This window comes from Mus caroli, unplaced genomic scaffold (assembly GCF_978045245.1).
Source record: "Mus caroli unplaced genomic scaffold, Mus_caroli_1 scaffold_4, whole genome shotgun sequence".
Classification (NCBI taxonomy): Eukaryota; Metazoa; Chordata; class Mammalia; order Rodentia; family Muridae; genus Mus; species Mus caroli.
In genome coordinates this window covers 144,796,347-144,823,489 of record NW_028227259.1, presented here as the reverse complement: position 1 = coordinate 144,823,489, position 27,143 = coordinate 144,796,347, and the positions used below count along the sequence as shown (strand labels likewise).

General features: G+C 49.5%; 1 protein-coding gene across 2 annotated transcripts in view; it reads left to right on the top strand.

The window, feature by feature from the left end:
* Positions 1 to 27,143, top strand: part of Mad1l1 (mitotic arrest deficient 1 like 1) — a 331,728-nt gene that overhangs the window by 54,645 nt on the left and 249,940 nt on the right. For both annotated transcript variants that reach the window (XM_021162520.2, XM_021162521.2), the window contains exon 10: positions 8,806 to 8,892. In XM_021162520.2, the coding sequence (XP_021018179.1) occupies positions 8,806 to 8,892 (87 nt within the window). The remainder of the gene's footprint in view (positions 1 to 8,805; positions 8,893 to 27,143) is intronic.

The window sequence follows — 27,143 nt, the reverse complement described above, 5'->3', positions numbered from 1 at the left end:
CAGGTCTCACTGTGTAGCCCAGGCTGACCCGGAACTCATGACTGTCCTGAAGCAAGCCTGTTCTGTGGTAGGAGGTATTTTTGAAATTTCATTCTTATGTGTGCTTTTGGGCATTCTCTGTTTCTGCCTGTTGTATTTCTGTAGGAGTGCTGGGATAACAGATGTGGGTGCCACTGTGTCTGGCTATTATGTGGTCCTGGGGAGTCAAGCTCCAGCCATCCAGCCTTAGTGGCAATCACTTTACCCATTAGCCATTGTCCTAGCCTCAGAGCCACCCTCCTGGAGACTGTTCCTAAATGGCTTGTCAAGTGATCACCTCACTTTAGTCCCTTTTCCTGGCTTGACTATCAATCACTGTGCTCATAATGGAAACGTTTTACACATTGGTTTTGTCCCAGTGATCATCAGCCCCAGCAGGGAGTGAGTGTCTGTGACTCTGGATGGCACACGTTCTGTCAGGACAGTAGCCATGGTCTCAGGATGAGCCACACACAGCGCTCCTAGATGTGTTGGGGACAGGGCCTTGCTTTGTGTATGCCAGGCTGGCATGGAACTTGATTGGAATCCTCTTGCCTCAGCCTCCTGATCACAGGCTAAGCTACCATCCTGATAGGAGGCTGCCCCTCCCCCACAGAGCCTGTCAGTCCTCACAGGTACTGTGCTGAGTCAGAGCTGACCTTTGGTTTGGTGGCAGCCTTTCCTTCCTCTCTGTTATCTGCCTACCAGCCTGACTCTTGATGATCTTCAGCCTGGCTCTGTCACTGGTCAGAGTTACTCCCCTTGTGTATATTCCAGACCTGGCAGGCCTGTGTCCTTCAGGGCCATGATGGCTGGAGGTGGTGTGGGGAGGATCATAGTGCTATGGATGGTCCTGGGCAACCCAGCGGCAGCAGGGACCACACAGGCAGGAACAGTCCAGGGTCCCCGTAGCTGGTAAGGCAGTGTCATTCCTGTGTCCCAGATCAGGAAACTAAGGCTTAGCTGGACCTGAGCTCCATCCTGGCCAGCTCCAAGGTACAGTCTTCTCTCCATGCCCTGTCTTCTCACCTCTCTGCTCATTTTTTTCATCAGCACTTTGGGGACAGTGCATAAAGATGTTTGAAACCACCCCTGTCTGCCCTGGAATGGGGCCACGGGGACAGAAGTGTGTATTCACATTGCACTTATGTACTTGTGTGAAAGCACATGTGACATGACACACATATGGAAGCCAGAGGACAACATGAAGGCTTGATTCTTTGTTTTCACCACATGGGATCTCTCAGGTCACCATCTCAGGGAATCACTCAGGTCATTAGGCTTGGTGGCAGTCACCTCTCTGAGCCATCTTGCTGGCCTGAAAGTGTGCTGCTGTCAGTTTCTGTTTGTCTTTTTTTTTTTTTTTTTTGAGACAGGGTTTCTCTGTATAGCCCTAGCTGTCCTGGAACTCACTTTGTAGACCAGGCTGGCCTCGAACTCAGAAATCCGCCTGCCTCTGCCTCCCAAGTGCTGGGATTAAAGGCGTGCGCCACCACCGCCCTGCTTCTGTATGATTCTTGTCTCCTTGTGTCCAACTGAACATATCCTAATGTGCTGACTGCCTCACTGCCACAGTGACACCCCTGCTAAGCACTTCCTTCTCATGGCTTCATTTGGAGTGGGCTGCTAAGTCTGAAGGGTCAGCTGTTGTGTGGTGCTTAAGGCCTGTGTGAGGGCAGCTCAGGCTGCTTGTGCTGCCTGGCTTCCCTGTGAAGCTCAGTTCATTGCCTCAGCCTCCTGATGACCGTGGAGTCGTCCATTTGGAAATAGCAATGAGACCCATGGACACATTTCTGTTTTCTGTATTTCTTACTGTCTGGACTTGTTCTGTGCTTGGGGTTGGATTTGTGAGTGCACAGATTCCGGAAGGACCATGGTCCTGAGTGACCTCCTGGGTTGATTAGTGCTGCCTGTGATAGCCTAAGCTAGCTCTGACAAACTCTGGCAGCTCCAAGTTGCTTTTTGCAGGCCATTTGTGACTAGTTTCCTGTTTCTTTCTCTTATTTGTATATCTGAGTGTGTGTGCATGTTTGTGCATGTGCATGTATGTCTGTGTGTGTGCATGTGAGGCCAACAGTGTCTTCGTCAGTCAGTCATTCTCACCTTAGTTTTTGAGACAGGATATTTCCCTGAACCTGGTGCTCACTGATTTTGTTAGAGCCGCTCGCCACTGGGCTCTAGGATTTTCCTGGGTCTTTTCAGAGCTCTGGGGTTATAGGCAGGAGCAGCCACCCCAGCTTTTTATATCTGGACTGAGAATCAGTCAGCCTGGTAAGATGGCTCAGTGGGTAAAGGTACCTGACACCAAGCCTGCTGACCTGAGATGGCTCCTGAGACCCACATGGGGGCAGGAGAGTACTGACTTTCAAAAGTTCACATGTTGTCCTCTGACCTCTACAAGGACCTCCTCACATAAGTATAAATAAGTGTAGACAAACAAATCAGGTCTTGGTTTTCAGACAGGCATTTTATCAACCTAGTCATCTTCATAGGCCCTACCCTTGATTTTTTTCTTTGTGTTTTCTCCCTCCCTCCCGCCCTCCCTCCCTCCCTCCCTCCTTCTCGCTCTCCCTCCCTCCCTCCCTCTCCCTCTCTCCCTCCCTTTCTTCTTTCTTTCTCTTTCTAGTTATTTTTTAATCATGTCACCTCTGTAGCCGTTTCAATTTACCAAAAAACAGTGCCTTGGAAGACAAAGAGCCTCCTCCATTTCACCCTGGCTCTGCCTGTTGCTCACCCCAAGTGAGCTCCCTTGGTGTGAATCGTTCTGAGCTCTGGCTAACAGTGGTCTTGCTCATACGGTCTTACTCCAGGAGGTGCGGGTGGATGCCAGGCACACGTGCTTTATGACTGAGGAGTATGCAGAGAAGATACCCTGTGTTGAGTGAGTGACGTGGAGGGGCTCATGGAGAAATTGTGGGAGGGCCTGCCTCTGACACAAAGCTTGAAGTCAAGAACTGTTCTTCTGGGAATGGTTTATGAAGAATGTAAGATAGAGCTCCTATGTGGGGATTTGGAGATGATTATGGGTGTGTATGTGTGTGTGTGTGTGTGTGTAAAATGCATACTTCTGCATGCTTGCCCAGGTGAGGCAGTGTGGAGGCCACAGATGGACATTAGGTGTTTTCCTCAATTGCCGTCGATCTTAGTGTTTCTGGGATAGGATCTGTTCCTGAGTGTGGAGCTTGCTGTTGTGTCTGCACTGGCTTCCAGGTGAATACCAGGGTCTTTTCTGTCTCAGCTTCCTGTCCTAGAGTTACCTACTGGAGTTATCTATAGGTTTGCTTGGCTGTGCCCAGCTGGTGCATGTTGGGGAATCTGAACTCAGAACCTCATGCTTGTTCCATGAGCACCTTGCCCAGGGACCCGTCTCCTCAGCCTCCATTTTACTTTTTCTTTTTAAGTTAGAATGTTTTGGATACAAGCCAGGTATGGTGACACTCATCTTTAATCCCAATACTTGGGAAGTAGAGGCAGTCAGTCTCTGTGAGTTCAAGGCTAGCCTGGTCTACATGGTGAGTTCCAGGTTAGCCAGGACTAGATAGTAAGACCCTGTTCTCCCACCCCTTCCACTAAATAACTTAGGTACATAGATTTTTGATTTCTCTTTTAAGCAACTTTAAGGATCGAATCACAAGCATTGAGTATTTAGATAGGAAGCCCTACTTTCAGCTAGCTCATGCACTCGCTAACACCCCCCCTCCCCATTTCTCCAATACTCCTGTAATGGCCTCATTTGTAATGCAAGTGATTTGTTATATGTAGCTGAACCTCATTTAGGAATGGTCTGATTGCTTGGTTATAAATGGTTATAGTTGGATTTCCATGTATTAATTTGTCATGGGAAGGGCATGTTTGCTTTTTTTTTTTTTTTTTTTCTTTTAAGAGATTTTAGATAGCACTTGCTTCCTAAGGTTGAGAGCTAAACTTTGAAATAAGTAGCCATTGGTTTCCTATCATTGAATTTATTTTCATGGTACAAAATATTTAAGAAGAAATGGGTGAACTGGCTCGGCATGTGAAGGCATCTGCCACTAAGCCTGGTGACCTGTGTTTGATTCCTAAGATCTACATGGTGGAAGTTGTCCTTTGGCCTACACATGTGTGCTATGTCCCACAACCCCTTGATAAACAAATAAATGTAATTTAACAATATTTAAAAAGCTTACAAACACTTGGAGGTAAGTTTCCTGGTTATTTTTTTACCCCTACTGGAAGCCACTTCTGCTTTTTCCTTGGGCCCCTACACCCTTAAGATATATGCAGGCCAACACAGCTATGCTTAATTTTTGGTTTATTCAAATAACACAAGGTATTCACATTCTGCTTCTCTCTTATGAAGTAATGCATTTTTGTAGGTCTTTCATTCATATGTGTGTATGTATGTATATATGTGTGTATGTGTATATATGTATATATTTATATTTGTACTTGAGGTTTTTTTCTTGATTTTCATCTAGATTTCATCATCTAGGTAGACTGTAATTTGGCCAGTAACATTGAGCCTGCTTTTGTTTTTCCCAGTGTTTGGGCATGGGGTCCCAGGCCTGGTTTGTGTGAGCAGGCCCTCTGCCACACCTTCAGCCCAGCACTGAGCTTTTTAATCCAGTATCTTGACTTCAGATTTAGGCAGAACTTTGCTGGGAATATTTTTTTAGAAAGCGCTCACGGGTTTTCATTCACTCTCTGTTTGGAGTCTCTGCAGTAAAGAGTCAGAACAGAGTCTAAGGTGAATCCCTCTTGGGACGCACTTACCTGATGGAGAAAGATGGCTTGGAGTGTGTGAGTCTGGGCTTTGGGCTGGGGAAGGGTAATGGTATAAGCAGGACCCTGAGCAGCAGGGTGAGGTGGTGAGGCTCTCAGTTAAAGACAGGACACCTAAAGTGACAGGAAAGCTGTGTGTGCACACCACAGGAGAAGCAGCCCTGGGAAGGGACATGCAGGGGCCAGAGGAGGGAATATGATAACGGCTGTAAACTGGAACAGCATCTGTCTTCCTGTCCCCTCCTGGCCTGGCCATCTGTGTGACCTCATTTCCAAAAAGGAGGAGGGATGTCATGTGACAAGGGCTGCTGTGGTCCTTTGCTTCTGTGGCAAACCTCCGTCTGAGACAGCAGCCGGCCCTGCTTTGACTTCCTTAGGAAGAGGAACTGTCCCTCCCTTTACACGCTTTGAACTGGTAGCTTTGGAGGGTAGATGAGTCCTAATTGCCCACTTCATGGTCAGGCTGCCATAGGGCTCCAACAACAAGACAGACTTGTTCCTCTTCACTGTCTCTAGAAGCCTTAGTACCTGATAATCCAACACTGCTGGGTGGCCTTAGAGCTGTGGGCAGCAGGTGTGGCCACTGTAGGTAGCTCTGTAGTGCTTGGCACAGCCCACAGCTGCTCTGCAGTGCTGACTTAGTGTGATGTGTGCTTGTCCCCTTGTCCTGGACCCTCCGTACAGTGGCTCATCGGTCCCCGGCCTGCAGCCCTACATCAGCTGGAGAAGTCTGATTCCGAGTCTCCATAGCTTGGAGTGCCTATCATCCTTTCAGCTTTTAGCAGAAGTTTTTGCTGTCTAATGTGTTCTGCTCTGGACTTGGCATACTTTTTGCAAGAACAATAAACCCAGCTCTGTGGGGGTAGGGGGGAGGCCGTGTTCCCTCCTTCCACTTCCTTTTCGATTGGGCCCTGGCTGAAGCCCAGTCCCTGCAGTTTTGGACCATAGTCTCAGCTCTGTGGCTTCCTATTCTCTGGAGAGAATGGCACCTTGGAAGAGAGCTCATGGCCTGGCGTTTGCTAATTGGGTCTGTGGCTGCTGCCACTTCATTCATTCTCGACATTGGTATCCTCGGGATTGGGTGTCTTTCAGACACTGTGAAACCAGCACTTATGGCTTCAGTGAGAGCCATGGCACCTGCTATTAGAACTCAAAATAGCCATGGTTGGGGCTGGAACTGTCTTCGCCTCAGAAATAAACTAGCGGGCTCAGGCCGCCGGCATTCTGTGCCTGCAGCTGAGTTTGTGTCACAATTCAGCTGTTCATGGAACAAAGAGACCTCTCCCCGAGAGCCCCCCGTCAGACCGTGAAAGGCTGTGCAGCTGAAGCCACGGTTGTTCGGCAGCAGATGCCACAGCTTGGGCTGCAGTTGGAACTGTCACTCCCCTGTCATCCATGTGTTGGAGGCCCCAGAGACCCTGAGTGCCTTCCACTTTGTAGTTGTGAAGTGCGAGTGTCACGCTCGCTGGACCGGACAGGCAGTGGTATTTTTAGGCCAAAGTGGCACTCTGTGGGACGCCGTGTAGTTGAAAGCATTTGGCTAATCCCTCGAGTGCCTGGGAGCTTCTCTGAGCAGCTTTAGCACACAGGTCAGGAGGCTTCTGAAGCACAGCCACTTACTCGGCCAGTACCTGGCGGTCCATGGGCTGTGGACAAGGCGAAGACCGCGCGTGTGGATGAGTCCCTGTGATTCCACAACTCTCGAAAGCCCTCTCCCATGCCTATGAGGCTCCACATAGGTAGCACAGTTGCCACCCTCACTTCCTGTGGGGTCAAGATGTCTGCTGGTCTCTGTGCCCCCCCCACCTCCCAGTACAGCAATTAAAAGGTGTGTGCCACCACCACCTCATCTTCCCAGGGCTTCTTAAGGATTGCTCCCCACCCCCACTCTCTCGCGTGCCCTTCATCCTATGCTCTTCAGCCTGGTGCCAGGGCTCATGCCAGGCTGACAGCATAAAGCTAGTGCCCTGCTCTGAGCTGGTGTTCGTGGCGCCTTTCTCCCTGTTGCCTTTATTGTCTCAGGAGGGATTTATTTATACTTACATACACATGTACTGCGGATTCTCTTCAGAATTCACATAGTGCATAGAAGACACCCTCGATTGTCCCCACCAGTTTGGGCAAGCACAGTTTCACTGTGTCACATTTTCCACCAGGGCACAGTCTATGAATAAAGGAATAGACATACTATTTACTCTTATGTATGTAACTCAGCCACAGAGTCAGTTCATGCCTGGCTCTTTCTTGAGTGTCCTTTGCCTGGCACACTTGTTTGGCCTTTTGTCAAGAACAACTTTTTAGCCTCCTTGGATCACGAGATGATCCACAGGTGAGGCCTTGGGGACCGGAACTGACTTTTCATGGGTCTACAAGTAGATGGTCCAGTGCTGGTGAATGTTCATCCTCCGCCTCTCAAATGGTTGCTTTTTTATGACCTCATGTTGCAGAGAGGGGGGAGGAGAGAGGTTCTCCATGTATTTGTTTTGGATGTTAGGGTTAGAATATATGCCTACTAGGCAAGTACTCTACCACTGGGCTGTCTTTCCAGCCCCTTACACAGGGCTGTAGTAAGGTCAGAGTTCAGTCCATTGCACAGTGAACAATTGGACGGGTAGCTCATTTGCACCCAGGACTACCCAGTGTCCTGCTCATGAGGATTGTAGGTCTTTGAGGTAGCAACCTTTTCCTGGCTCAGTGTCTGTTTTTTGTGCTCTCCCAGACTTGACATAAAGCCCGAGAGTACAGTGGGCTTTATGATATGTGGGGTGTCTCAGGTGCTTTCTGTGCAGCTGCGCTCAAAGCTTTTATCACACAATCACACAGTTAGAGCCTGCCTTTTTGGGTGAAGCTGTAGGAATTCCCAAATAAGTGGGTAGTGACTTCAGTGTGCCTTGTGCTCACTGTGGCCACAGTTGATGAGGAAAGCAGACCCAGCGTCACCACTTGCCCTCATGTGTATCTGGGCATGTTCACACTGTTCTTAAAAACACCATGAAATTCAGAGTATGCATCCTGCTGTGCGCCAGTCACATGACCAGGCCCACCTCATGTCTACTCACACTCATGGATGCACCCAGGCGGTATCTGGCTGTTAGTTTTCTCACTGAAAATTGAAACAAAAAGACCAGGTCTGTTACGGTAGACTAAGACAGGTGAGTAGAGCATTTTGGAGAGCTGGGAAGCATGTACATGCATAGCAACCCACTGCTGCTCTTTCCTTTTGCTGCGTGATCTGCAGAAGCAGCTGGCCGGGTGAGGTCATCTTTGTGCCGAGCCATGGGTAGTGCTCTGTGCATCTTATTTCCTAGGCACAGTGGTATTGTTATATAGTCTTCCTATTTTTATCGCGAGAATAAAGTTAAAGCTTTTGTGTGCATGCCTGGGTACATACACATTTAGATGCCAGAGGTCAAGCTTGGGTGTTGTTCCTTGATGCCATCCAACATGTGTTTTAGGTAAGAGTCTCTCATTGGTCAGAGACTCACCAAGTAGGTAAGGCTGGCCAGGAAGCCCTAGGTATACACCTGTGTCCATCTCAGCACGGAGCAGGTGCCATCACATCTGGCTTTGTATGCTCTTAATATGTTTAATTCCATTTTGTTTAATTAGTTGTATGTGTGCATGTGTGTGTGCATGTGAGGCTCAGAGGACAACTCTGGTATTGGTTCTGTCCTTTCATGTGGAGCCTAGGGATTGAACTCTGGTCCTCAGTCTTGGTGCCAGGTGTCTTTTTACTCACTGAGTTCTAAACATGGCTTCTGGGAACTGAATTTGAGTCTTCAACTGAGTAACCTCCATTTAGGAGTCAACAAGGCTTATTTTGAAAGTAGTCTATTCACCTCCACCAAGGTGCTTGGGCCTGGGTGCTGTGAGTACTTGGCACTCTGTACACGGGCTGCAGAATGAACTTCCACAGACCTCTGAATTGACAGTGGATGGTGTGGCTTTTGGTTTTCTGTTTTGTGTGCACAATGTGGCCCATTTCTGGGGAGAGAAGGAACTAAGTGTGTCTTCTTTACCCATCAGGACTCCAGAGGACCTTTCTAGGTTCGTGGTTGAGCTGCAGCAGCGAGAGCTCACCCTGAAGGAGAAGAATAACAGCATCACCAGCAGGTAGGTGGCCTGGGGGCATCTGACAGTGTGATGGCTCCGGGCAGTTTGAGTACTGCCTGCATGCCTTCCTCTTTGTTTACTAGTCTGTTTTCCATTACTGTTTCATAGTACCTGGGGCTGGACACTTTTCAAGAACTTTTTTCTAGGGTATAATGGTGGCATTATTCGGGTGTAGCTCTGCTAAAGACAGCTGGTGATAGGTTTGTGGGTAGTGCAGGCTTGCTTGATATAGGAGAAGGCTAGAGGAGAAGGGTTCGGTTTTTGTCTTAACCGCTCTTTTGAGCACTAGCCAAGGGTTTCTGAGAGCTGCCTCAGTCCCTTTGAAGGTCAGTGCGCTTGGTGACCTGAAGGCCTCTCACTTCACCCACATCTATATATGAGTGCTCCTGGCAGACCCATTTATTAACTGCGTGCACTCAAGCCACAGTGTCAGGCGTGGCTGTGCCTCACTGCTCCATGGTCTGAGATGTGGGAGTAGTTGTTACCTCATATGCCACATCCAGTGAGATTCTAGAGCCACTCTGCAAATTCTAATTTAAGTGCTGTTCACCACTGGGTCCCCTCCTAGATCTGGAGCCTTGCAACTTCCAGGCAGTGTGTGGACTTTGGATGGCCCCTGGATGCATGCATGTGTGATGTGTGCAGCTTTGTGTGCTCACAGGTGTGAACATTCTACCAGCCTGTGCTCTTGATCACAAGTGATAACATCTCACCCTGAGATGAGCAGTAGGTGTATTTGTTCAGCAGTCCAGTAGGAAGTCCAGGGGCAGCTTAGACCCTGCCGGGCCTGCTGGGCCCTTGTCCTCGCAACACCAGTTTTTCTAGAACTGCTTTCTTTCCAAGCCCTACACCAGCAGTGTGCTCTATGCTTCTGCTTTGACACTAGGGTCTGTTCAGACAGTCACAAGTGTCAGGTCCCCAGGTCACCCACACTCCCATCCCACCACTCCTTCTCAGGCTCAGGGATTTTCAGGAATCAGGAGAGTGTCTCCCTTGAGACTCCTGGTTTCTTCTGAAGAATCCAGCCCAGGAGCAACCGGATGGTGGCATTTCAGGCAGGGACATGGCTTTCTTCGGTTAACACCCCACCACTACCACCTTGATGCAGACATCAATCTCCATGTATTCAAATCCTAATGTGAAGGGTTTCACAGCCCAACTCCCAAGTCAGTGGATGGGGTGGACTTTCTCCCCTCTGCTTTCCAGTCTTTTTGTGACTAGCTCCAACCTGAGCATTGTGGGGCTTGTACTAGCTTATCTCATTAACTTGTTGCGCATATTAGCAGACAGGCCTGTCACCCAGTAGAGCCCAAGAGGTCTTAGGGCTCTGCTGGGAACCAGAGACTGAAACCAAACATGTTTGGTCTTCTCTCACATTGGGCTGGGCTCTTGTCCATTTGCCCTGTGGCTGGCCACTTGGCCAATTTTATGATTTTGAAGTTCCTTCCCAAGTCTAGTCTATGTCCAGAGACAAAAAGGAAAAGTCTTCTTTGAGTGTTTATGGAATAAGGAAGGCTTTTCTGTGGCCACCATCCACCTGATCCCCTTCACTGACCAAAACTGGGCTGTGTGCCTGCCCAGACCCTGTACTGTCAGAAGATGGAGTTGCCATAGTGAACCAAGGTCATCCCATGTGTGTGTGTGTGTGTATGTGTGTGTGTATGCTCACGTGTGTATGCACTACCTGAGGCAAGTGTGGGCTCCTGCAGAGCCAGAGGGAGGAGTGTGTGCAGCCCCCAGGGAAAGAGCACCTAGTGCCCCAGTGGGCTGACTTGCATGGACAGGACTAGGAGGAGCATGGAGCCAGCCTGTTGTCATGGATGATCCAACTGTAGTCTTGTCTTCTTAGGGAGACAGCATTTTCATCATTCATTACTAGCCAGAGGAGGGGTTCTCATTGGAGTGCTGATGTCACTCTGAAAATTGGCTTCTAGAAGCATCTGGTTATGTTGGACATAATCACATCCATTTACTTGAGAAAGCTCACATGATAAAGATTGCCTTTTGCTTTCAAAGCCTCTGTCAGATGAAACGGGCATGAAAAGTGATGTGGAATTAAAGCTTGAACGTTTGCCGGGTGATCCTCTTATTTTCCTCTGACTATGAAATGGAACGAACTATTCAAGTCAAGGAAACCTATCTGCATTTCCCTCGCACCCAGTAGTTAGCTGCTGTGACCAGGCATGCTAAGACCCATGTCTGCCCAAGGGCCATGAGAAACGGGCCACTGGCACACCTCCCAGTGTACCTGGCTTGTGTTTGCCAGTTTGGGTTGAGTCAGCCTGTGGTTTGGTTTATGTAGGTTTGAGACTGGAGTCTTGGAGTAGCCTGTGCCAGGGGCAGGCAGTGCTGGGGAGTGGGGGGTTGGGATACACCTCTAACCTCAGGACATCCCATGGATGTACCTGTGTTTTGCTTTCTTCTGTAGAATGCTGAGGTCCCTAGTTAGCAGATCTCAGACAGGAGAGGCCTGGTCCACAGTATTGTCTCTGGTAATGTTTTTACAAGATGGGTTGTCTTTGGGTTTCCTGTGTGCTGGCCTTCTGTGCCTGGGTTCATGTGGGACGTGTGACCTCTTGTTCTATGTGGCTTCTGTAGCCTGGAAACAGACTTCTTGTGGAGTTGGCTAAGCACTGCCTGCCTTGTGAGTCTCTCAGAGCTAGGCTGTTGAGCTGAGGAGCAGAGAGGCAACAGCTGTGGTGCTGGGTCTGGGTTCCCAGGGCTCCTCACTGGTAGGCTGGGGGCAGAGGCTCTCTTAGTAAGGTGGGAACCGGTGGTTGTCATGAAGTCTACGCAGCTCGAGCCTTGAAACTGAGGTGACCTAGATTAAGGTAGTTGTTATTTTGCTAGTGCGGAGAGTCACTCAAGAGATGAGCTGAGACGCTATGTTTCCAGCCTATTGTATGCTAGGTCATGGTTGTGCCTTTCCCTTTAATGCAGGTTCCAAATGGAACCAGGTGGCTAGGGCGGCACTGGCTTCAGTGGTTGGATGGATTATTGCAGCTTCAGCGCTTCAGCCCTTGGGGCCTGAGTTTACAAGGGCAAGTTTCCACCATTTTGTTCATGGGACCAGGAGACCCAGAAAGGCCAAGTGTTTTTCCTTGGCCTTTTAAAGACGGTTGGGCAGATTTGAATGAAGTGGGAAGGAGAGAGCATGGTACATCCTGAGCTGCAGAGGGTATCACAGGGTAGGCCAGGCTTTGCACAGAGGGAGCAAGGCAAGGCAAGGCACCTGTTTTTTGTTTTTTTTTTTCAGTGTGTGGTGTGTAGTTGGGGAGGAACAGACCATCAGACCACCCCAAGTCATGGTGTTGCATGCTGAGGTTCTGGTCGTATTTCACAGCTATGCAGGCCAGTGGCCTGCACTCGCACCATGCTGTGTCCTTGTCCAATGTTCTAGCCCAGCTATTGATCATGTCTGAATCTTGCAAACAAATGTTTGCTGCTTCTGTGGCTTTAAAACATGTTCTTTATTATACCCCTAGACTACCCACTGGCTGTTAGACGAGAGATTTGTGCCCCCTGCCCCTCCTGCCCCCATGTTTCTGCTGTGAAGGGCATGGCAGTACTTATGAGGACACTCACTCAAGTGTGTAGCACGTCTCCAACCTGTGCATGAGTCAACTGTGTCTTCCGGCACTGGCTGTGTTAGTAAGTCGGTGTCAGGGACCCATGCCTGGAAACCAGAGAGTTTCTGTAGGGCTGCCTCTGCGGAGCACTGAGGAACTGCTAGAGTTGGGCCTTTGCCTGTTGCTGTAGTTACCTTAGTAGGCCCTGGCATATGTGGGGCAGAACTGTGCCTCTGGGAAGGCTGCTAGGCAGGGCTCTGACCTGAGCCCTGTGTGGGTGAGGTGCCGAACTGTAATGTGCCTCATTGAAGGAGGCTGAGCCATAGACATCATCTGGGTCTAGGAAGGCCAGATGATGTCACACCCTAGAGTTTCCAACCAGCGAGGAGCAGGGAAAGCACTTCCTACCATTGAGATGGGATCACCTTGATCCTTAGCTGGGCAGGCACTGCTCTGAACTCATTAGATTGAAACAGTCTTTTGTTTGTTTGAGATTGTCTTTTTATATTTTCTAGGCTGATCTGGAACTCTCTGGAGTTCCCTGTGTATCTTATGCTGGCCTTGGACTGACTGACTGACTGACTGACACTCACTCTCTCTCTCTCTCTCTCTCTCTCTCTCTCTCTCTCTCTCTCTCTCTCTCTCTCTCTGTGTGTGTGTGTGTGCGTGTGTGTTATCCCATTCAGCTGAATTTGTTCCTTTGTTTGTTTGTTTTTTTCTTTTCTCTGAGTGTTTAGGTGAAAGCTCAGAGGTGGAACTGGCATTTCCATCTGATAGGGGACTGGTGTTTTTGAGTAGCAGGAGATGGGATGGGAGATGGTAGTCGGGAGAGTGTCACAGGGATATATGGATGGAGGAGGGATGGGTGGACGGGTGATGTGTCCTGTTTAGTAGGTGAGGAGGACCAGGAAGCTGTTGCCCAGGTGAATGTGGCCTGTTGAAGTGGAGAGCATGTCTCTGCAGGGCTGTGTTGGAGACTGCATCCAGGCGTTGGGTAGCTCTGGTTGGTGAGGACAGGAGGGGAGAGGTTCCTTTGCAGCATGTGTGCAGCGGGGGTTGGGCAGATTCCTGCTTGGTGGGTGGCTTGCTAGTGGGCACCAGTAGGGAATCCTCCAAGAAGGTGTTGGTCTGTACATTTCCATGGTCGGCTGCCGTGAGCCATCGGGCTGCGCCTGCGCTCCTCCTTACCCATCCCGCACAGCTCACAGGCACCATCGATCATGGATATGGATGGGGCTGTCAGGGCCTGCCTTGCATCCTCGGTACCTTCGGACAGGATCTGATTACAGTGTCGGGAACCCTGCCCTCTTCGGCGTGCCAGCCTTGCTTTTTGTTTTGTAGGGCTGATAATGCCTCTCTTGGTTTTGTGGCTAAGGAGCTGGCAGGTTGCCTGGAGTGTATGTGTAGATTTTAGGTGTGTCCTCTGTTCAGTATCCATTGCATTGGGCTGACCAGCACTGCCCAAAAGACCCCTCTGCTCTTGATGGGGCTCTTTAGGGTCAGGAGTTCAAGGGCCCAGATAGGTCCCCACTATGTTACTAACTTGCCAGCTTTCTGTAGGTTGTGCTGAAGTGCTGTGATTGAGTGTCAGGCAGGCCTGGGGACTCCATTCCCTCATTCATTTGCAGAAGGTGAGTTTGAACCCTGGTGGATCTGCAGGGAGTCAGTAGAAACAGACCTTGAACCTAGCCTGTCAGTCTCCCAAGCATCCATGCTACAGCTGAGGTTGGAGCCCAGGTCTCCAAGGAGGTCCTAACACAACTGCTATCCAGGGCTACTTCAAGTCGTAGGCTGGCACCTTCTGAAATGCTTATGTAAGGCAGGGCCACTGAAGACAAACTGTGTAGTGATGTGGAACGTGGATGCAGATGTTTCCTCTTCTACCCTTTCCTGTCCACTCCATCCATCCAGGCCAGCTGAGCTCTTGGGGCTGAGGCACTCACTCTTTTTCTAGCCAGATTTCATGAACCATGTGCTTAGCCCCAGGACTCCACTCACCATGGATACTACCTTATGCCTGTAGTCCAGAAGGTCTTCTGCTGCTGGGCAGAGCAGCCCATGCCTGCAGTCATGGGGCAGGATTCGGGGGTCAGGGGCAGATGTGTTGAGTCCTTAAGTACCTGTGGCCCAGGTCTTTGCTGAACCAGTCTGGGCCTCTTTGTTGAAAGCCACTTTCCTCATGGGTGGACAGGCACGTAGCGCAATGATGATGCCACACGCAACACCATACCTACTTGTCTAGCAGAGGGTCCTTAAGAAGAAACAGTATGTGGAGGGTATAACCCATCTGGGTCACAAAGGCTGTGCCCTGACTTTCTCCATTGCCTCCCAAGGGCGGTTAAGCTCAGAGTCCGAGTCATAATTCTTGCCTGTTTGACTAGAGCAGTTAGGCCCCCCTCTCACAGCATCTTGTAGTATAATGAGGCCTTGTCACCTGTGTGAGCCCGTGTCCACATGAGTTATAGTGCTCTCGAGCTGTCTAGAGGCCAACAAAGCCAGTGACAGGTGCTCAGGATTAATGATGCGGGGACATGTTTTGTGTCTCCAAGGGGGTGTCATGCTGTATCCTGGAGCTGTGATGGGGAAGTCATTATTGCCGGCTCCAAACTCAGGCTGCCTGTGTTTGAATCTCAGCTCCACCACTGAGGAGCACTCGGTCCTTAGACAGTTTAATTATCCTGCCCACAGTGAAGACACCTTTTCAGGTGGGGTGTGTACAGGAGGGTAAAGTATATTAAAGGATGTGGCTATAACGAATACAGGCTAGTGTCTGGAATGGTAAACAAGGGGCTGGCCAGCATCATAGTCCTCTTTAATGCCATCCTCTGTGTTTGAGGAACCACAGTGAGCAGCTGCTAAGATATGATGGTCCTGGTATTGGGGTGTTCACAGTGGGCACCACTGGAAGATGAGTTTTGGTAGATGACTGCTGGTGATGGTTAGAGGGCTAGGGGCAGGGCACGTCTTCAGTGGAGAAGATGCTGGAATTTGTTATGGTTGATTGGGCGGGCGGAAGAAGAGCAGTGAGTAGCCCATCTCCCATGGCTATGTCCCCTGCCAGGTCTTATGCTCATTCCAGCCATTTACTGTTTGTGCATGAGCCAGCTCCTGGGCCTGTCAGGAACACAGGCCAAGGCCTCAAATGTCTGCCTGGTTCTTTCTACCCAGTATGAATGGTCTTTGGCAGAGCAGTTGAGCCAGCTTGCATCTGGTGAGCTCTCTCCATGTGTCCTCAATGGCAGCCCCTACTATGTATTTTAGGGATGCTGTGGGACCTGCTCACACTGATCACATGCCTGTCCTCAGTGGCTCCAGGTCAGGCTTTAGGGGTTGCTGGTCACAATTCATATACCCCTAGAGACATGGCTGGGGTCTCTGGAGGAACACCCCTTGAGTCTATACTTTCACTCTTGGGACACAGGGAGGAAACGTCCCCTGTAGCTCAGGGCGTCTTATTACTAGTAGATTGGCTGTATCAACACTTGTTTCCGAGCTGACTGTATCTAGGCTCCCTATAGGCCTGTGTGAGGCTTAGTTTGTTGGCTGAGCTTCCTGGCTTACAGTTCAGTGCTGAGGCTGAGAGTATGGTTGCAAACACTTGTGTTTCTAAAACCCAGCCAGGGTGGGCCCTGGACAGCTGGCCAGACAGACTGACCTACCACCCACTTTCTGTGCTATGGTCTGTCTATAATGGCCCACAGCTTGTGTCCTAGCTCAGGTCTTGCTGAGGTGTTTGTTTTTTTCTTCCATGCTAGAATCCATGTCACTCTGTGTCATTGCCTTTGTTAAAATGACAAACTGTATCATTCTTTTCTACAGTTGTCTCTAGACATCTGCTTTCCACGCAGCTGTCTGAGGGACACTTTCTGACTCAGGTCACACCATATTGTCCCCACACCTGAGCCTTCCCCTGGTGCTGTATCCTCAGGGTGTGTGTAGTTTCCTTGCCAGGTTTTCACCACAGCAGCATCCTCTGCTTCTGCTCTGCGTTGTCCGGGGTCTGTGCTCCTTCTCTAGGCTGCCTTTCCACCTCCTTCCCAGGCATTATTAGCATCATGTTCTTGGCCTTATTTCCTCTGCTGACTTGGCAGACCCATCAAACTAGGATTTTTGTTAAAATGAATATATGTTTGCCTCTGTCTAACTCTGCCTGTGCTCCTCTCCTTGTCTTCCTCAGTGCAAGGCTTGTGCTGGCTTTTCTTACAGTGAGCCAGCCATCATCCCCACCACAGCACATGCTCTCTGCAGCTGAGGTGGAGGAGCCAACACCATTGGCAGGCCCACAGGCCCATGGATTTGGTCCTCCCTCACATCTTAGCCAAGCCACAAGGTTATTGGCTGTATATGGAACCCAGCAGGAGCCCTTTCCCCACTAGCCTGGACTAGTCTCCCTGTCTCCCTCCTTGGCTGCTCTGCACTCAGTATCATCTGAGGTGTCCCAAGGGTCACTGCCTTTGTCCCCTCTTGTCCCACAGTTGTGTGGACTCTGAATGCACTTGCTTCTGCCCTCCCAACCTCAAGTGGTCGCACAGCTCTAAGATGTGCTATGCCTGTCCACACAACTTGAGGGCTTCTCCCCTTCTCACCACTGCAGCTTGGCCTCTCATCTGCTGTGGGACAGTCATGACCTCCCAAGTTCCCTTCCTACTGTCTCTTCAGCTTTTGTCTGCACCCTTGTCAGTTCACATGCTCCTTTAGGTAGGGCATTTCTCCCAGGTTCCACGTTGCATGTCGTTGGGTAAGGTGTCTTCCTTAAGGAGACATGAACAGTCACCTATTTCCCCCCAAAGGGAGCATCAGTGACTGACCAAAGTAACAACTCCACCTGCCTCGCTTGTAGAACCACTGAGTTCACTGGGCTTCCTTATGTAAGACCATGGTGGAGGGGCACTTACAGAAGCATAGGTGAGCCCCACATGTCAACTGAAAATCCTCATGCCAGCATGGAAGAAGACAGCTGCATAGCTGCATAGCTGGAGTTGCTATGGCACTTGACCCTGCAGAGACTTCCGCATGCCTCCAGTACCTCTGAGACCTTGAGCAGCAGGGACAGAATTACAGGCAGGTGGGAAAGGGGGGACGAGGACAGGAGGGAGGGGCTGGGGTCTCAGGATTTAATGATCCTTTCCGTTTTATGAGAGAGTATCAGCAGGTCTGTCTTTTGGGGGCGGGGATTCAAGACAGGGTTTCTTTATGTAGCCCTCAATGTCCTGGAACTCATTTTGTAGACCAGGTTGGTCTTGAACTCGCAGAGATCCACCTGCCTCTGCCTCTCAAGTGCTGAGATTAAAGGCATGCACTACCACTGCACAGCTAGCAGGCCTGTTCTTCAGGGCTGTTTGTGAGTAGTCACAGTTGCTGTGGTGTGTATGGTAATGGCTGCTATGGCGACTGTGTGCCCGGTACCTAGTTCATTCCCAAGAGGTATTTACTGAGTAAATAAAGGTCCCATCAGCTTGAGATTGGGGTGTTGTGATGGCTCTGGCTTCTTAGGGACTTGTGTTGTTGTCTGTGGCTTGTAAGCTCATCTTTGTCTCCCTTCCCTGCTGTCCTCTATTCTGTCACTTTGGGTCCCTGTTTTTACCAAGTGTGGCAGCAGCAGAGCTGGGGACTTGGTGCCTTGCATTGCCTTTGGCTGGTCTGCAATTTGGCACCAGTAGTGTGTGTAGCATCTGTCAGCTCTCAGCCACCCCCACCCTACCTGCTTCAGCCTGGGGTAGCTGAATGGCTTAGCATTATAAGTATAGCATTTGACTGGAGGCCACACCCTCATTTCTGTTCAGAGCCTAAGCAATAAGCTGTCCCCAGTTTCCTCTCATGTGGTACATGGGAGGCATTCTGTGCCAGACCTGAGGCTGTGCCAAGCAGGAAGAGGCAGAGTTCCATTCTGGTAGGGCTTTGTGTGCACTGGGCCTTGGCACAGGTCTGCTGGCAGTGGCAGTGCTGGGCAGCAATGGTGTCACCCTGGGCTGTCTGCAGAGACGCAGGGTGCAATGGAGACAGGTGAGGAGGCAACATATAACTATGCATAGTGAGTGTCCATGCATGTGGGGTACATGTACTTGTGCGGATAGGCACAGGTGTGGTGATAGAGAAGCATGGAACTGTGTAAGGTGTATGCATTCCACCGGCTAGAAAAGTTGTCGAGGGAACATTTCTTAGCAGATGCTAAGATGTTTTGTTTAGATCCTGTAATACCAGAACTGGTATTAAGCAGCTTGAAATTTGCCTTGGAATGTGGAGAATGGCTACCTGAGTCTGAGCACTTTTCTCATGCCTTCTGCAGCACTAATGACATAGAGCTCATGGCTGTCCTGCAAGGAGTATGCTGCTCTTAGCCACCTACAGACCCAGGATTGCCTGGCTAGGACTCATGGTCATGTGAGGATGTCTGGCTCTATGCACATTTACCTCCCACCCACACATCTACCCTTCCCTTCCTCGTGACAGTCTTCCTCGTGGCCTTTCTTTGGAAGCTGGAATGGCTCAGCAGGGAACCTGCCACAATCCCTCTATCCTGATTCTCTTTAACTTTTATGTCAGCTCTGGGTCAACACTGAGCCTGCCTCTCAGAGCCACTCACACAGTAACCTGGGCATGGCTATGCAGGCTGCTCACACCAAATTGATCTGGTCTTGTTATGTTCCAGACTGCAGAATGCACTAGGCATTGTGGTATTTGACTAATGGGCTTGTCCAAGCTCAAGACAGTTTACCTACCAAGTAATGGCTCCTACTTAACCATCTCTTCCTCTGACATGCTTATCAGACAAAGGCTTTGAGCATGGCTGTGTAGCAGTGTCTTGTTAGTTCCTGTGTACAGGTTGTCACCTTCCATCTGGTAAGTTCAGGTTCCATAGAGCAGACCCATGTGATGCTATTGAGGTTTAGGGACCCGGTGGGCTGATCTCTGATACCTATTCCTGCTTATACAGTTCCCTTAGCACACTGTGTTCTGAAGGGGACATGAAGGCAGGCAAGTTTAACTGGAGGCTCCCACTGTGCCCACCATAGCTGGGAATTCCTAGCCTCTCTGTCCAAGCCTGATCCCCACCCCCTTTAAGGTACCCCCCTCTTCTTGCCTGTGTGTGTTTCCTTCCTTCCAGGAACAGAACCCAATAGCACTGTCAAGAGCTGTCTGTGCTTGAGCCGGGCCAGGCTTATGCTCTGAGCATAGGGCAGCTTCAGAAGGCTTTGGCAGCTGGCTGCAGTGCCCAGCTTTGGACATGAGATGGTGCCTGCAGCATTTCGAGCCCTATCTGCTCACTCCTCAGAGCTTCCTTCCATAGCCTCCCCAGTGGAGGCATCCAAACCAAGTCTATAAATTTTGTGACCAGTTAGTAGGAGAGAGAGAGTGGGGAGATAGAGAGAGGCTGGAAGACCTTGAGATGGGTGGGCGTCTGTCATAGGTGCCTACCTGGAGCTCACTTCTGCTCTTGAGCTGTGTAATCTTTACCTTCCCATTCTTTGCTGGGGTGGGCTGGTGAGTCCGAGAGAGAGAGAGAGAGAGAGAGAGAGAGAGAGAGAGAGAGAGAGAGAGAGAGAGAGAGTGTTAGTTGTGTATGTGTGTATATGTATGTGTGTGTGTAGTGATATAAGCCCCAACCCTAGCTTGGCTTTGGCTCTGTTTAAGACATTCCTGTTTCAGGCTGCCTCTCTTCTACTGCTTTGCCTTGAGACCAAGTCTGGGTTCCCATGCCCCCAAAAGAATGGCCAGTGCATCCTGGGATACAGAGCAAGGCTTGGGTCCTTTACTGAATGTGTGGAGATACACAGCTGTGAGGGTGAAAGGCCCCTTGATGATAGGCCCTGTGTGTGATGGGAAGATGTGCATACTCCTTCTTCAAGGGCCAGGTTGCTGTGCTCCAGGCCTACCCAGCCCCAACCACCCAGTCGTGGAGTTGGGGAGGGCCAGCATTCCAGACCCGGCCCTCTTAGTCTGCTTTTGCTGGCTCTTCAACTAGGGGAGCTGTGGTTAACATTTCTCACCCACACGGACTGTTGCTCTGTGTGTCTTGCATATCCATATTTAAAATGGTATTTACATATTCATGGGTTTTTAAATAAGCTCTTATTGTTAAGGAATGTAGAAGTGGATAAAATGTGAAACTCCCTCTTTTATTCAAGCACCAGAGAAAACATCACCCCCATCTACCCCAATGCAATCACTTTCTGAGTGCTTAGCTCTGTTGCCATGGGAGCTGCCCTGTCCCATGGTCCTCTCTCAACTCTGCCCAGCCCGTGTCCAGCATACAGTATACAATACACAGCACAGCTCACCAGTCTCCTGTCCACAGCCATGTCCTTTTCTTGTCACACTCTGGATCCCTCTGATGTGACCCTTACCTCCTGATAGAGTCCTGAAGACACCATCCCCATTTCTCCCCTCACTCATTTGTATGTGTGTGTACATGTGTGTATATGTGTGTGTGTATATGTGTGTGCGTATGTGTGTGCGTGAAGGCCAAGGGTGTCTTCTTCTCATTACCCTCACTTTTTAAGACAATGTCTTTTGCTTGGACCTGGAACTCACTGATTTAGGTAGACAAGCTTCTCCAGTGTCTTGTCTCTACCTTCCCAGCGCTGGGGTTACAGCTATCCACTATTGCCCCTGGCTTTTTGGAGGGTATCAGTGATCCAAACTCAAGTCTCCTGTTCCCACATCCCCCTGCCCCCACCCTTTTTTGGGAAGAAAAATTAAGACAGATAAGGCTTGTCGTTTTAGAAGTGGCAGAGTTAGAGATGCTGTTGTCATTGCGTGTCCCTGCCTTGACCTCAGCTACTCCTTGTTCTGCAGCTGGTGAATAGGGATTTGAAGGACCAGTGTCTTTGCACTTTCCTTTTCTATAGAGGCAAGAAGCAACCACTCCCTTCTCCCTCCATGGTCCTATAAGGGTCATGGGCCAGACAGACTTAGTAGGACTGCCAGTTTTACATCTGGGAGCTGTCTGAGCCTTTGCTTCTAGGATGTCTGTCTGTAGGAAGCCCATTGGAGAGCACTGTAGATGGAGAGAGTGGAGGAGCCAAAGAAGGAAATTCAGTGGGCTAGCCTTGGCTGGGGTGGGGGGCCAGTTGAGTAGGCATTGGGTAGGTTCCAGAGATCCATAAAGGTGTGGCTGTGCTCTTCTGGTCAGTGGCTGGCTAGCAAGAGGCAGCGGATCGGTGCAGGGCTCTAAGGTTTGAACAGGGACTCTTATTTGACATCACTTTGACAGAGGCAGACTTAGTAGGCATAATTTCTTGTCTTTGTCCTTTACATCCCTTTCCTAAGCATGACATCATGTTTGGTCAACTCAGTGAGGCCTTCTTGTAGACCATGGTGTCTGGGAAGCCCAACAAGACAGCAATAGACATGATTGTATCAGTAGTAGGAAGCAGATGTGCAGAAAACAGTGTGAAGGAAAGAGCAACTGAGTAGTGCCATCTGCGTTCCACATAGCTTTAGGAGTCTCTGCTGAGGCTGCAGCCCCTGGGCACCGCTGAGCATTTGACACCCTTCCCCTGCCAGCAGCTGCAGGCCTCACCTGAACTGCTTAGCAGCCCAGTCATGACTGGAATGCAGGCATACTATGGCCATTCCTTGGGACCCCTTTGGAGTGGCATCACTTTGCCTGTCACCAGAGGGCCATGAGAGACGCCTCCCTTTGTCAGTGAGTGGGCGGTGGCATTGGCCAGGTCACTGTTACCTGAGCTGCTACTGACTAGGGCCTCTGTATAGAGACCCTAACTCTGGCTGGCTTGATGTGAGCGCACCGCAGTTCTCAGGGCCAAAACCAAGGGAGGCAGCCATTCTTGATGAGGGCAGAAGTGCTTGCTGGGTTTAGGGCTGGGCAGCTCTCTTGCTTTCTAGCCTTGATTACAGATGCATGAGCCTGGAAGAGGTTTGTCCTGTGGCTCAGGGTCTCAGTTCTAAGCACTTCCAGCTCAAGGTCAGTCTTTGCTTGGCTGTGAGTGCCCTTGGTTTGAGGCTGGAATGAGTATGCTCCGTATCAGGACATCTGGTGGTGTCCTATGCCTCTGCGGGGTCTCTCGGGCCAGCTGTGTAGCTGGGGAGAATGGGAGCTATGGCTCATAAAGGGCCTGAGGCGATTCATGACCCCTAGATGGCACACTCCTTGTCTTCCAGCCAGTCCCTGTGGCCATCTGGGTCTGAACACAGGCCTGTCTGTTATCTCTGTCTCACAGTGTCCCATTGGGCAGCACTTTTTCAAGCCAGATCAGTCAAGGCTTTCTATGGGTTATGAGACCTCCATTCCTGACAGTTCCTAAAAACTGTTCTCAAAAACTGGGCCAATAGACACAGTTTTATATAGAGTGTTGGTGTTCCTGAGACTGGGAAATATGGCACTGGCCCTTGTGCTATCAAGCACTGCTCATTCATGAGCCAGCATGAGATGGAGGTGGCAGTGCAATAGAGCTGTGATCCCTATCAGAAAGGAGTTCCCTGTGACGTGGAAGGATAAACAGAGGATCAGTGGGAAGGCTGGTGTCTTAGTTAGGGTTTTACTGCTGTGAACAGACACCATGACCAAGGCAAGTCTTATAAAAAACAACATTTAATTGGGGCTGGCTTACAGGTTCAGAGGTTCAGTCCATTATCATCAAGGTGGGAGCATGGCAGTATCCAGGCAGGCATGGCGCAGGAGGAGCTGAGAGTTCTATGTCTTCATCCAAAGGCTACTAGTGGAAGACTGACTTCCAGGCAACTAGGGTGAGGATCTTATACCCACAACCACAGTGACACACCCATTCCAACCAGGTCACAGCTATTCCAACAAGGCCACACCTTCAGATGGTGCCACTCCCTGGTCCAAGGATATACAAACCATCACAGCTGGGAAGGGTGAACTTGGGGGTCCCCTTCCCAGCAATGCTTCCTTCACACTTGCTGGTCCCACAAGTTCCCACCTAGCTGCTTAAGGAGACCGTGGGGGAGACAGCTGAGGCTCCATCAAAGCCCAGACTAGTTGCCTCTCCCTCTTTACCAGTGCACTTGAGTTGCAGAAGAGAAGTGGTGGGTACATTCAGCTTGCAACCCTTGGTCCCGTGTCAGTGCTGTTTGGATCTGGTTTCAGGAACCCAGCCACAGCAGTCACTGAAGACAAAGTATTTATAATTGAGACTTGCATCAGTGTTTATCTTTTTTTTAAAATTAAGATTATTCATATATATATGTATATGTATATATATACACACACATACATATATATACATACATATATATGTCTGTCTGTCTGTATGTATGTAGGTTTAAATAAATAAAATATGCATGCCAGGCATGGTGGTATACACCCTTAATCCCAGCACTCAGGAGGCAAAAGCAGACAAATCTTAGTGAGATTGAGGCCAGCCTGGTCTACATAGTGAGTTCTAAGCCAGCCAGCAGGGCCACACAAAGAGAGACCTAGCCTCAAAACCCCCCGAAAAAATGAAAGAACAAAATAAAACAACAAAAAACAACCGCCTTTCCCCCAAAACAATAAAACAACTTTAATGTGCCAAGCACAAACACACACATAAAATAATTATAAACATATACAATTAATATTTATGTTAAGGGCTGGTGAGATGGCTCAGTGGGTAAGAGCACCCGACTGCTCTTCCGAAGGTCAGGAGTTCAAATCCCAGCAACCACATGGTGGCTCACAACCATCCGCAACGAGATCTGGCTCCCTCTTCTGGAGTGTCTGAAGACAGCTACAGTGTACTTACATATAATAAATAAATCTTTAAAAAAAAATATTTATGTTAAATTATTTCATTTAAAGTCACTTATTGTCTATGAATATATAAAGTACTTATGTATCACCCTGCCCTGTCACTCTTGCTTATATTCCTTCCCCTCCTGTTGAACTCAATGTTCTTTGTAGTTAGCATCTGCGACATTCTAATGTCTTTACTCTTTTCTTTGTGACCTACTGAGTTTGTGGAGTGAGGCTTATTTACTGGAGAAGGACAACTTTGTAGTGTATAGCTCTGAAGGACATCACCCACTCCTGGTGTAGCAGTTACTTTTCCGTTGCTGTGGTGAAACACCACAACCAAAAGCAGTTTATGGAAGACCGTTTATTTTGGCGTACAGTTCCGGAGAGGGTCCATACTGGCCAGAGAGGTAGTGCAAAGTCTCAGTGGCCACAGCAGGAAGGCGAGAGATCTGTCTCATCTTCAGTTGTAAACTTGAAGTGGGGCAAGGCGGTAGACTCTCAGCCTGTCCCCAGTCACTTCCTCCAGAAAGCTATCTCCTGAAGTCTCCACAAGCTCTCTCCCCAACATCACCACTGGGGGCCAAGTGTTCAAATACAGGTGCCTGTGGGGATCATTTCTCATTTGAACCAGTGCACCCAGCAGCTATGAACGGCCAATTTCTCCTTAGGGAGAGTTGAGACCTCCTAAAGTCCCTCCTCCATCCATAATGGATTGTTGGCTGGTCCAATCTGGGCCCAATATCTGTGTGTGATGGCAGCTGCTATGTACTTATGACCGCAACAGACATGTCAATGCCAGAAGTTTCTGTTCCCTGGCACTCCAACCCTTCCTTCATCCTTTACATTCTCTTTTCCCCCTAGGAAGGTGTTTCCAATACTCTGCCAGGTTTAGTGAGAACAGTGATGTGCCACCTCCTTTACGTTTGGTTAAAGGAGAAGCACTGGATTCCCATGTCTGCCTCTGCGATCAGGCTGCTGTAGTGGTTGTTGAATTCTGGTGACTGGGGGGTGTGCAGCTTGTTGTAGTATGAATATGGTTGTGATGGGCTACTGTTCTCTCCTCCTGCCTCTCTCCCCTCCTCTGTGTGTGTGTGTGTGTGTGTGTGTGTGTGTGTGTGTGTGTTTGGCTGTCTCTGTCTCTCTGTCTGGAATCCAGAGACTCAGTAACAGAAGAGCTATAGAGCAGCACAGTGCTTTAGATCAGAAAGCAATGATCAAGTCAGTGTGCCAGGCTCAGTGTGCAAACTCAGAAACAAACTGCTACTTACATGTATACCAGCCAATAGAGAGAAAAAGGCTGTGGATATGGGTATAGTCAATAAGAGGAAAATTATGAGTTTGATGAAAAAAAAATCAGAGATATAAATGCTCAGAAAGACATCCCATGCTCATGGGCAGAAGAGTCAGTGCTATGGACGTGTTAGCTCTCATCAACCTGGTCTGGGGTACATCGTTACCTCAACTACAGTGCTGGAAGTTATTTTGTGAGTTGTGTGTGTGTGTTTGCATGTTCATGTGTGGGTGTGTGCACTTGTGTCTTAGGGTGTAGGAGCACATGTCTATACATGTATGTGGAGGACAGATACACTCCTCTTGGCTTTCATTCCTTAGATGCCATTCACCTTATTTCTTGAAATAGGATCTTTTCCTGGTTTGGACACCAAGCAAGCTAGGCTGGCTCCTCTGGGGGCCTCAGAGGTCTGCCTGTCTCTGCTTCCCCTGCTTCTGGTTCCATGTACATGCTACCTGCTTCCTTTTCCTCTTCATGAATTCTTGGGATTCAGTTTGAAGCCTTGTGTTCCTCAGGGAGCACTTTACCCACTGAGCCATCTCTCCCAGCCCCGTTTTGAGGATGTTGTCACAACACGTAGTTTCTTAAGCCTGTATGGGAAAGCAAGAGATCCAGAATGGCCAGGATACCAGTGAGGAAGACTGAAGGGACAGAGATGACATCTGACAGCAAGGCTGAGTGGGAATGTGCAGTGATGCAGACAGTATGACCTCATGGAAAGGTGGAAGGGCTCAGGACCCTCACCAGCACAGCCAGCTAACTCTGACAGCAGTGCAAAGGTGGCTCGGAGGAAGGAGGGACTTTGCCACAGGTGTCAAATGAGAACTCAATATCCACAGGAAAGAAACCCAGCCCAGGCCTCTGCCTCTTACCAGCACCAACTCCAGGAGGATCCTAAACCTGAGTGTTAAACACAAAACTTGAAAATTCCTGAGGTGACAGGAAAGGAATCTAGCTGACCTTGAATTTCATGTTGACTTTTAACACCCAACATGAAAGGCTCAATTTCTGGAAGAAATAATTGATATGCTGGACTTCATTAAAATGAAAAATTCTTTTTTGCTGACTATATTGCCAATAGAATAAGAAGAGAGATCATAGCTGGAAGTAGTGGTGTGCAGACCTGTCATCCCAGCTAGTAGGAAGGCTCAGGCAAGAGTATTACAAGTTCAAGGGCTACCTGGGTTACAAAGTATGTTTAGGTTTACTTTGAGCAACTTAGTAAGATCCTGTCTAAAATTAAAACCCAAAAAGAGGGCTAGGAATTAATTTAGTGGGAGAGCATCAATGTAGAACTGCCCTGTGAAAGATTATGGATATAGCTCAGTGTTAAAGCTCCTACCTAGAATCCTGTAGTGAGGGGCTGGGGTATGGCTCAGTGGTGGAGCCCCTGCCTAGAATCCCCCAGTGAGGGGCTGGGGTGTGGCTCAGTGGTGGAGCTCCTGCCTAGAATCCCCCAGTGAGGGGTTGGGGCGTGGCTCAGTGGTGGAGCCCCTGCCTAGAATCCCCCAGTGAGGGACTGGGGTGTGGCTCAGTGGTGGCCGCACCTGCCTAGAATCCCCCAGTAAGGGGTTGGGGGCGTGGCTCAGTGGTGGAGTTCCTGCCTAGAATCCCCCAGTAAGGGGCTGGAGATGTGGCTCAGAGGTAATGTGTGACATGTGTAGAAGCCAAGGTGCAGTCCCTAGTC